We start from the raw sequence: 11,637 nt of genomic DNA on the forward strand, positions 1-11,637 counted from the left end.
AATTGAGTTTTTTATAAAATACTGTTTATTATCAGGGTCCAGTTGGTTCAGTTGGTGGCGTAGGTATCGAGGTTAGTATGTTTTTACTTTAAGATGCATGTAAGCTTGCATGTACTAATGCGCATTCACACAGCTTTTGAAGGATTATTTGACAATAATTGTTGACGTTCATTTATTACTTTTTCAGGGAACTCCAGGGGAGCAAGGCTCACAGGTAAAACATTGCTTCTTTATACATTTTTTTTCTGAAAATAAAATTGCTGTCCAAAATGTGGTGTAAGGTACTGATTAATTATTTCCTCTAAAATCATTACCCCAGCCTATGCCTTATTCAGAGGCCCCAAACCTCTAAAATAGCTAGATACCACCATTGTTTTAAAAAACCAGCTGATAGATATACATAATAGCTGCTGGATGGGAAAAAATTGTTGTGGGAGCAGACTTTATAGTTTTGGTTTATCATTGGTATAACCTAATCAAGCTGATGAAGTAAAATAATATTGGCATCAGTCACATTTTGTAAGAGGTTAAAAGGTCACCATGTCTTGATTCTCGATTCTTGCGAGAAGTGATTGTCAACTTACTTTTGAACGGTACATACTGTAGGCCTTTCTTGGAATTTAATCGGACCGTTTAACCCTTTAAGCCCCAGTATCCACATACAAATTCTCCAAACTGATCTCTATACATTTCCTTCAAGAATAAGTTGAGAGAATTTGATATAAGATCAAGGCATTTTCCCCTAGGTGATCATTTTATTAATTCTCATAACCCAATCTCTTGACATTGTATGGATATTGTTAGGAGAAAATTGACGTTAGTCACTATTGGGACTTAAAGGGTTAAAGGGCTGATCTAGTCTCCCACAGAGCGTCTTCAAATGTGGGGAAAGAATGTATGACAAAGCCCCAAGAATGTCTGCATAGGAGGCTACTTCTTCAGTGCTCCATCTACAGCACTCCCGCCGCTAATTATCACCTTTTGAATCAGTTTGCATTTGCCAATGTCACCTTTCAGTTGCAAGTATTAATGTACTAAAGCATTTAACTTTCCCTTTCTGTGTCTTTTAGGGTATCCAAGGAATACAAGGCCCGAAAGGAGAGAAGGTATCTTTTAATAAAAGCTTTTTAGTAATTTTTTTAGCTAAGAAATTAAGATTTTTTAAAATGATGAAAGGGCTATGTCATGTTAATTCATCGCAATATTGGATTAAAAATAAGCGGAAAGTTTAACCAAGTATCTTCAGTCATGTTTTGAACATACTTGGAACTCTGAAAAAATGATACCAAGTGATCTGATCAAAGGGGGAAAGCACTCAAATCCATGTTATAAAAAGAACGCTGAAGCTGAAGACGCTATTGGTTAAATCTCCTTTAAATTGGATTGAAATGCCACAAGACTGAAACATTATTTGTTTTTATTTTATTTATGGTTACTTCTAGTTAGGCAGTGTACTGCATGCCATTCAGTCAACTTTTTTTTAAGGACATATCCACTTATTTAAGTCTCTAAACTTTTATAGGGACCTCAAGCAAAAGGAGATAACGAAACATTAAAGGGAGATAAAGGAGAAATGGTAAGTGGCTTGCTGCTCTACAAAGCAGAGTTCATTTAAGATATCGATAATAAATTAGCACAATCCATTAAAAATATTGATAATAGTGACGGGCTTTGTATAAAGCTCACAGACTGGTTTAAACAGGTGCATAATTATTTTGTATGAAGCCATTTTTTATGCGAGTGGCCTGTCTGCAAATAATTTTTTAAAAAATGTTTTTCAAATTCGCAAAATAATATTGCTCATAAAGCCCTTATCCATACGGTCTGTGTAAAATGCAGACTGCAGACTACATGTGTTGTTTACACCATGCAAATGCAAACATGACAACAATAATCCTGTTGTTTTCTGAACCTGAAAACAACAATCTGCAGTAACTACACAGTCTTCATCTTACACTGCCCCCATATCCATAACTGAAGTGGGCTGAGGTAAAGATTTTTTCATAACTTAAAGATTTTCGGGAAGCAAGAGATTAAAAATCAGTGTTATGATGGAGAAGAAAATGGCCGATTTCATATGGTTAATACATGCAGTCCAGTTGTTTGCTGACAATTGCTTCAAACTCTTTTTTATCTACATTTATTATATGGCTACAATAGTACACATGCTCTGATTGCCTGTTTTTTTTTTAATGACTGGGCATTACTAGCTAGGTGTTCAAGGCGTATACATTCTGTGTTTAACTTGATACTGGACATCCATGTTATGGTCATTAATAGCTCTCGAAAAGGTACCTGCTGACCAATGTCATCTGACTGTATTGCAGGCTCAATTGTACAATTTATCCAGGTGACGTTTTTTCTTAAAGTTATCCACTGACCAGTTGTTTTGTTTTAAATTGATTGCAGGCTCAAGTCTATAGTGAAAAGGCCAGAAAAAAAATAACTTACTAACTTCATCCGTTCGGTTATTACAGGGGAATCTCAGACCGAGGCCTTGATGTATTGACCGAGCGATAGCAACATGCTGTAGTTGGGCTAGTTAATAACAAAATCATATATGCACAGCCATATATGATATACATGAATCATGACATTAACTGGAAATACTTTTGATTGATTAAGTAGTTGTTATTGTTGTTGTTTTTTCCCTCAGGGATCGCCTGGTGTACCAGGTACTCCTGGTGCATTTGAAGTAGTAGGACCAGTTGCAGTAAGTATTAACATGTTCTTCAAACTGTAAAAAACTTGCTCTTAGTCAGTTGCACCAATCACCAACTTGAGTCTGTTTAAAAAAGTCAATGTTCCTTAGAAGTGTACAGAATGTTAAACTCATCACAAATGGATGAGCTTGGGAACTGATGCCTTAAAGGTTAGCGGGGTGCCGGATGCCATAGCCGCAGGGAGGTATCCATGGCAACCCTGGAATGCAGGAACCACCCAAACGAGCGCTTGCTAACCAGCACCGTCTCACTGAATATCAGTGGAAATAACTTACCTGAAAAGATAGTTACCCTGGGAAGCAATTGCAAAAAAGCGAGGGAGGAGTCAAGGGTGCAAGAATCCGCAATGATTCGCAATAGCTAAGCTTTTAATCCGCAAAGATCAGCTGGTAACACTGCAAATGTAAAGCAATGAACCTTGAAACCCTACAAAACCCCTGAAGGCCACCCCAAAGGTCACTGCATTTACTCAAAAATATTGCAACAGCTGAACTCCTTTAAGAAATGGCATATTTGCGTACAATACCTTAATAGACCGTTTTCACTCAGGTGGCCAGCATCTGTGCAAATTTATTGGAACAAAAGAAACTGTTTACATTAAAGAAAAGAGTTGAACTCCCACAGAACTGGTTTGGAACACCAACAAGACTGCTGTTTTATTGTCTTGGAACACCAATATGGCAGCAGCCTGTGACGTGATATGAAAAAGCTCTATGGGCGGGAGCGGGGGATTGTCTCCACTCCGGTTATATCTCTCCTGTGTTAACTTCTTTCTCAACTTGTGTTTTAGCGACAAATTCTTGGTGCAAAGGGAGAAAATGGATCAGTGGTAAGTATATACAAACTAACTCATATCATCACAGTGTGCAAAGATAGACATCAGTGGTACAGTAAAAACCCGCAAGTAAGCACCTGCATTTAAGTTATAATTAGCCTGAACAGGTTCTTACATAAATGATAATTAGGACAAATTTAGGCTAAGGTTCTAAAATAGGTTCTGATTTTCTGAAAAAAAAAAAAGAGAAAAGCATGGTAGCTATCAATGGGTATTTTGTGGTATCCAGCTTATATTCCTTACATACTCTGTAAAATCTGCATCCCAAATTAGAATTTATATAGAAGTGACTTTGAGAAGAAGAACTGATGTTCTGACCACATGAATTTTGCTGTCTTTTTGCCCAAGCATACAGAATTTTGAAAATAACGGCCTCTTGTAAATTGTAGACTAAACAGGTTCTTTTCTAGAGGGGGCTTAAGAAAACAGTGACATGCAAGTTTTAACTGTAGCCTGAGTCTAGTAGATTTTTTTGCTATCAGGATAGTGAACTCTGTTCTTAACTTGACCAATGGGCAAGTCACGTTTTTGAAGGGAATTCAAATTACAGAAGAACTGTATTCAGTCCTGCAGGTCAATAATTTTTCGTGCTAGTTAAAATGACTCGTACATGCTACCCATTGACTTTCTTTGCACCCTGTGTCATTATAATAGTTTATATGGTTATCAATGAAAATATTTATGGTGCAGCATTTCCATGCATAAGCCATGTTTTCTCAAAGAGATAAATTCCGTGGGAAATTAAATGTTACAACCATTTTCTAAAAAGCTTCAGGTAGAATGTTTTTGAAATCAGTAAGATTTTGTTTTCAGTTATCAACTTGCAAACGGTCAACTTTCCAAGAAAATTAAGGCACTTTCCGAAAGTTAGAACTGGCTGTACAAGTCTTTTCTTTGAACTTTTGCTAAAACTCATCACTGCGGCATACCATTTTGGAATAAAGTGATCTAGCTGGATATTCCTGATTAATAGTGGAATTCTCCTGACATTTAGACAGTTCTTGCCAGCCAGTTCTGACAAATGGTTAGCACCCTTACTTGTAGGAATTAATTGGGCTTGCAAAAAATTCATACATTTTGTAGCCTTCATATTAGCAAGCTCCACAAGAACGAAATGTAAGCAATAATTACATGACATAGCAGTAAAATTTGCCTCTGGTCTTACCTTGGGAGGTACATAACAGTTGGGTTTCCAGTGCATCTAGTGTGCCTAATGGTATACAAATTCTTTTACCATGCACCATACCTGTTCCCCTTAGTGTTCTAGGTCAGTTAACCCTCTAAGTCCCAATAGTGACCAACATCAATTTTCTCCTAACAACATCCATACACTGTCAAGTTCAACTTCTATGAGAATTAATCAAATGATCACAAAGAGAAAAATCTCTGATCTTTTATCAATTTCTCCCAACTAATTCTGTAAGGAAATGTATAGAGATCAGTGTGGAGAATTTGTTTGTGGATATTGGGGCTTAAAGGGTTAACCACGAACCACCTTCCCCGGCATAGTAGCCTAAGCAACTTCTAAACAGGTGACAGGAATAAACAGTGTGTTGTTTTTGAAGGACTACAGTCTAAATGCACATTTTCATAGGTAATCATTCTTGACAAAGTATCCCGACACTTATTGCTTTAAACTACTTACTACAATGCCATTTTGATCAGACTATTAGTTTTGCAAGTTGCTGGTAAGTTGTGTTGATGATGTTGTTGCCTTCAATCCAGGGCGATATAGGGGAGAAGGGACCAAAAGGTAATGCATCTTCTGAGGATGGTCCACGAGGAAGTCAGGGGCCAAGAGGAAATAGAGGAAGCCCTGGTGAAAAAGGAGTGACTGGTGATATGGTGAGTGGAAAATACTAGGGACCATACAAATCAACAAAGGTCGAAAACAACAAATGCATTCCAATTTATTAGTTTAGTACAGAGTTGTGAATTCGTGAAAAAGTCTTGAAATTTTCCTAGCAATTTTCCAGACCTGGAAAAAGTCTGGAAAAATTGGTAAAAAGTCTTTTTCGTTTTGGTCAAGTCTTACTCAATCTCACTTGTATGTTTGCAGCGCATCATCAAAAAATCTTTGTTCCTTGGTTTTTTAAGGTCTTTATTGATCACCTACAGATGAATTTGATAACCTTGAGTTTGGAAAAAGAAATTATTGTGTTGGAAAAAAGTCTGGGAAAAGTCTTGAATTTCGGATCCAAAAATCTGTATGAAACTTGGGCTCTTTTATTGTATAACACTCACTATGAGTCATTGGGTCAACCTACACAATCCATAACATTAGGGAACTTAAGAACCACAACGAAGTTCACGACGACGACGTCTGTTGACTGGGAAAGGACTGGAACGACAACGTCAGTTTCGGCGGGAAAAAGGAAACTTAAGATGCAGTCGACCGGTAGGTCGACGACGACGACACTGAATGTAAACAAACATGTAGACTGTGATGTTCGTTCGCAACAAAGTTTTTTCGCAAAGGCGTCTTTCAAGACGATGCAAGATCTTATTTTATAAGCCGTACGTCTACTTTCATTGACGATGAAGAATTTTTCGTGTTGTCTGACCTTTTGGAATGGAAAAGTCTCTGCTTTCCGTACGAAGGTTATTCATCTTTCAACCTGAATGACATGACCGAGTCCGAGTGTCTGTCAGAGTTTAGATTTGGAAAAAAGAGACATTCCGAAGTTTATTTCCTCAATATTAAAGATATATGATTTGCCTGACCTAAATACGTACAAATAAATTTGTCACTTACGAGTTCGCTCGCTCAGCCTGCACAGTTCAGTGTTGTTTTCGAAGTAAACACAATTCATCAGTCAAATTTTCACATCGCTTGATAGGATAAAAAAGAAAGGATACCTGGATTTACGAGGTGAAAAAATAGGAAGCCCTTGAAAAATCGGTTAAAAACAGGGAGTTATACCTGCCGAAGCTTGTGGATTGCAGGACGACGTGAGTCTACTGTGTTTGGCGTCGTCGACGACACCACGACGACGAAATTTGTTAACCGCGCTTGCGCAGTGCACGGTATCTCACTTCCGGTCGTCGTCGACATAGTCGTCGCCGTGGTTCTTAAGTTCCCTATTACCTGAGATTGCTGTACCGATCATCAACTGTACTTTATTATGGAAAATGTTCAATCAATTATCATGGCAAAAAAATAAAATTTCTTGTTGGCCAATGAGCATACTAAAAACTTATGTGTTGAAACTCAGCATATGTTGTCTATTTTTCTTTTAGGGGACCACTGGAGAAGGTGGAGACCTTGGAAATCCTGGACCTCCTGTAAGATAATTAATAGCTAACAGCAAATTGATCTTAGAAAATTTAACTTGATCAAATTATAGTCAGATTAGGTATTGTAACAATTTGCCGTGGTAGACAAGCTCCATTTAGCTTGGAAATCATAAAAAAATGAAAAGAATCATTGCAGTTGTTTTCTCAAGGACTTGAATTCTTGAAAAGTCTTGAAATTTGCAAAACCATTTTCCAGGCCTGGAAAAAATTCTGGAAAATAGAGATAAAGTCTGGAAAATGGAGTTTTCTTTTTTTTTTTTCAAACCTATCTAGAACCTCTGACGCATCTGTGTACAGTTCTTAATATAGCAAATGAGAGCTGTATTCGAAGCCAGGAAATAACGCTAGTATAGGGTTCATGGTTCGATTGTCAATCATTGATTGTTTTAATATTTTTTATTGAGTCAGAGGCTCAAGCTTGAGAGGCATTTAGTTCAATGGGAAGCATAATAGATAAAGGATTTACAATGGGTCTGTCAATTTTGCAGGGTGAATCGGGGCCTGAAGGTGACAGGGGTGAAACTGGCCCTCCTGGTCCACAGGCAAGTAAACAAAATTTATGCTACCTTTACTCTCTAGTCTAGCTAGCGAGGTTGTCGACTTTTTTACTCCTTAAAGTTCCAATAGTCAAACCTCAGGAAATAAGTGATGGTGTGTTACTAAGATGTCAAGTTGTTGCACGTGTATATCATGGTTTGTACAATGTTGAAAAGTATTTGAATTTAGTCGTCGTCTTGAAAGGTCCTTGAATTCAAATAAGGTCCTTGAAAAGTACTTGATTTCTTTATAAGGTCTTGCAAAGTCCTTGAAATTCACTACTTTGTTTATGCCACATCATTTTCTGTGAAATAAGATTCTAGAGCATAGGAAAAATGAAAGGTACAAAACAGAAAAAGTTCAAGGGAGTGAAATGAAAATATATGGTCAGTATATACCAGAAGCAACAATATTAATTTTTATCTCTGTTTCTTTATTTCAAATGCTATTTGTGTATCTCAGACTGCAAGTCATACCCAGTGACTGCTGTCATTTTGCAAAGTAGTGTTGTTGCGGAAAGTAGTACAACATAATGTGAGAGATGATGACAACCATGGCTGAAGATGTAAAAATCGTAAATGACTCCATTAAGTGTTTTAGCCAGTAAGGTGTTCAAAAGGAGGTCAAAGAATTCCAGTTTATTGAATAAATCGTAGATCTTGAAAACTATAATTTGTCCTTGAAAAGTCCTTGAATTTTATTTCTCTGAAGTGGTACGAACCATGGATTATGCATCACTTATGGTGTGGAATGGCATAGCCACTTTAAATTTGCCGTGGTTCCATTTTTCGTTTTGTTTCTTCTGAACATAGCCTTTGTAAATCTGTGGCCCTTAGTGACAGCCTTGCAAGTAGCATTATGATTTAAGACCCAGCCTTTTCTTCTGTGAAAAAAGATGCAAGTATAATTTAAACTGATAATGATTTCTTTAGGGAGGTAAAGGTGTTACTGGGAACAAAGGTCCTCGTGGTCCTGTTGGAGAGAAAGGAGTAAGTATGATATTATCAACAGTACTGACCTCCTACAACTCACCTTGACTTCAAAGATGTTAGTCACTGTTAACAACAACAGTCCTATTCAGGACTACATTCACCCGGACGATCATACTCAACCTACATATTATAATATTAATAGCCTACTTAAACTTAACTTTAAAAAACCAATTGCTTTTGTTTGTTTATTTTCATGTCACTACTTTTACCTTTGGTGTAATTAAGTTATCATGCTTACCTTGTGCTGTTATTCTACTGACAACCTGGCATTCACACCATATCATCTTATATCTGAAATTTAAGGTTGCTTACCATTATACAAACAGTCAGGTTTATAATTAAATGAGTTAATCTCATGCATAAAACATTCAGTGATGAAGCAGGGTGGCCCCAGTAAGGGAAAAATCAGAGAAAAAACTAGAGTTTTTCCAGGTCAGGGAAAAGTCAGGGAATATGCTTAAAAATGTCGTGGAAAAGTAAACTTTTGATATTTTCTTTCCTTGCATACAAAATCCTGTGAAAAGCATTAAGAGTTTGAAAAGGAAGACAAGAATATTAATGCTCAACAAAAAAACCCGAAGCAAATGGAAACTTGGATTATTTTTTATTATTAGTCACCTATAATGCTAAGTCACTAAAAATTCGGGGGTTTTTTTGCTTTCTCATGGCCAGTGGCAATCCTTTTAAATTTGACCTGTAATGCATGTGGGAGAAGAACCCACTAAAATGTGTGGCCAAATTATCTGAAGAGACATTACAGAGTAAAACATAATTTATAGCCTCAAATGGCAGCCCATATGTTGGGAAATTTTCCATAAGGAGTAGCAAGAGTGTCTTGATTGTCCAATCAGAATTTCTGGTTTCCGCATGCAAATGATAAGTATCTCATAAATTCATACTTGTACAGATTTTAGACACTTGTGTTGTGTCTTTGCAGCTTGAAGGATTAGGAGAGAAAGGAAAAAAAGGACCAAAAGGTACTGCAGGAATACCTGGTGAACCAGGCGAGAAGGGTGATATTGGCGATGTAGGACCTCAGGGTGATCAAGGTGCTTCTCGTTTTGGCCCAAAGGGAGATAAAGGTGCTAGTGGTTCCAAAGGTGAACAAGGACCTCCTGGTCCACACGGTAAGAAGATCATGTCTGCATCACCTACACAAGCTTAAACGTGATATGATATGTGTCTTGTAAAACTTTATTACATCATCAAAGGTGATTAGGTATAGGTGAACCATCGACATGTGTTTCAGCAAACTGACTGACTATAAATTGTTTTTATTGTTGCAATATAAACATATTTTTCTTCTACTCCTGAAGATGTCCCTAATCAAAATTGAAAAAAAATCTCAAATTTCATTTTGTTAAGTTTTACATATTAACAGAAAAAAAATTAATACAGTACCATGTGAAAGTAATAATCAAAGGTTTTTTCAAGCTTAGGTAAAACCTGTGTACCATTACAATTGCAGTTGGAGTGATAAGGCACCAATTTCTCCTACCTCATTCCCAGGGTTCTCTGCTACCCGTCCCTACGGAGTAAGAGGGAGAGAGAGAGAGAGAGGCCCTGGCTGGGTCTGGTCACGTGGCTCCGGAACAAAATTAATTCTAAGGGAGGAGTCCTTTAGTCTCTCAATTTTTTGTCTCGTTCACATAACGATCGAAGGTGTGGGCAAGAGTAAGATAGATTTGCTAACCCTACAACTATAACTGAATCCATGGTAAATTTCCGCTTAACAGAACTGCCACGAGATAAACAAGTTAATTATTTTACCAGAGGAGAAAGAAAAAACTCGTGCTGTCGCAGTTTAACCAATGACACCAATCACTAATAAAAATCTACGACTGGATTGAGTTCTGCAAAAGCGTGTTTATATTGAAGGGAAAATCCCTCTCTGTTGGGTCTCTCAACAGGTAGGAGAGAGAACCTGTGAACAACGTTGCAAATTCTCCAAAGAGAATCCTAAATGTGTAGCAGTTGTCTTATCATATTTGCGGTGTTGACCTTTCAAGCCTTATAATAAATAATAATAGTAACTGCGGTGACCTTTGTAAATTCTAAGTCGTGTACGTTTGTATATAGTTATAGGTTTTGGTAAGATCATTAATTTAATAATCATGTAATAGATTAGTGCCACTACTTAGGAAAGCGTCCCCAATTAGCTAACTGTTATGCTAAATACATTGACACTAAAATTAAGTCATTATTATTATAAATATTATTATTATTATTTTTGCTTAAGTGTAAATAATTAAGTAATAGGTTTTGAAAATTTTAATAAGAACCTGTTTCAAATGTGAGGCTTAACAGGTTATTGTACGGCGGGGAACTTACTGGCAAATTTTAGCATAACGTGCCTAAAAACCAGGGCCCAGTTGTTCGAAGGACGATTAGCCCTTAACCCAGGGTTAAATTTAACCCGGGCTTCTCTTTCTTGTGTTCAAAAACATTTTCTCGGATAAATTTCCCTGTTATATTTAGAGCTTTCAATCATCAACTTGTAGACAAAAAGAATTAAAACTGAAATGCTTTTTAAGCTTTCAAATTTGAATTCAAATCTCGCACTAACCCTTGGTTATCTTAACCCAGCTTTGAACAACTCGGCCCAAGTTCTTAGTCCTGGGCTTTTACTGTACTTCATCCTTTTTAGGTTTTGAAGGTATGGAGGGTCTAGTGGGTCCAGAAGGAGAAGAGGGTCCCAAAGGAGAAATAGGAGAGAGAGGATTGCCTGGAGAGTATCTTAATGGGTCAGATGGGATGAAAGGACCTCCTGGAGACAAAGGATACAAGGGTGTCCAGGGCTCAGCAGGCAAAATAGGTCCAGCAGGTAACAATGATGCAGACAAACTGTAAAATATAAGCCAATGATAATCCAGTCTGTCCATGGTTTAGTTAGATTCTCTAAGGGAGTACAGTAAATGTTCTCATTGCTACATGGAACTCTGGTGAGATCTTAATAGTCTGGATGTCAGGCGATTGATATTTTCGTCGAAAGCATATTGGTTTTGTCAAGCTTGTGAGGATAAGTGCCCCTCAAGACTCTAGCACAGCCAGAAGCTCAATGGTTATGACATAAATGTTTCTAGTTTTATACAGTGTATGGATACCTTCAGGATAGCCTGTTCCAGGCGTTCAGATAGTGAGGAGTGGTGCGAAGTAAAAGGAGCGCGAAAAAATAAAAGCTCTCCACTATCTGAATGCTTGGAACAGGCTACCTTCAGGATATCTCATGTCCAAGTGATATTGGGTTCTCTGA

General features: G+C 37.4%; 1 protein-coding gene across 1 annotated transcript in view; it reads left to right on the forward strand.

Annotated features, from left to right (window-relative positions):
* LOC140950864 (uncharacterized) overlaps nt 1-11,637 on the forward strand; it is a 48,124-nt gene that overhangs the window by 9,183 nt on the left and 27,304 nt on the right. Inside the window, exons 12-23 of the mRNA XM_073400085.1 lie at nt 36-71; nt 188-214; nt 1,071-1,106; nt 1,523-1,576; nt 2,657-2,713; nt 3,514-3,552; nt 5,284-5,403; nt 6,799-6,843; nt 7,344-7,397; nt 8,325-8,381; nt 9,322-9,511; nt 11,032-11,208. Of these exons, the coding sequence (XP_073256186.1) occupies nt 36-71; nt 188-214; nt 1,071-1,106; nt 1,523-1,576; nt 2,657-2,713; nt 3,514-3,552; nt 5,284-5,403; nt 6,799-6,843; nt 7,344-7,397; nt 8,325-8,381; nt 9,322-9,511; nt 11,032-11,208 (892 nt within the window). The remainder of the gene's footprint in view (nt 1-35; nt 72-187; nt 215-1,070; nt 1,107-1,522; nt 1,577-2,656; nt 2,714-3,513; nt 3,553-5,283; nt 5,404-6,798; nt 6,844-7,343; nt 7,398-8,324; nt 8,382-9,321; nt 9,512-11,031; nt 11,209-11,637) is intronic.

This window comes from Porites lutea, chromosome 10 (genome assembly GCF_958299795.1).
Source record: "Porites lutea chromosome 10, jaPorLute2.1, whole genome shotgun sequence".
NCBI lineage: Eukaryota > Metazoa > Cnidaria > Anthozoa > Scleractinia > Poritidae > Porites > Porites lutea.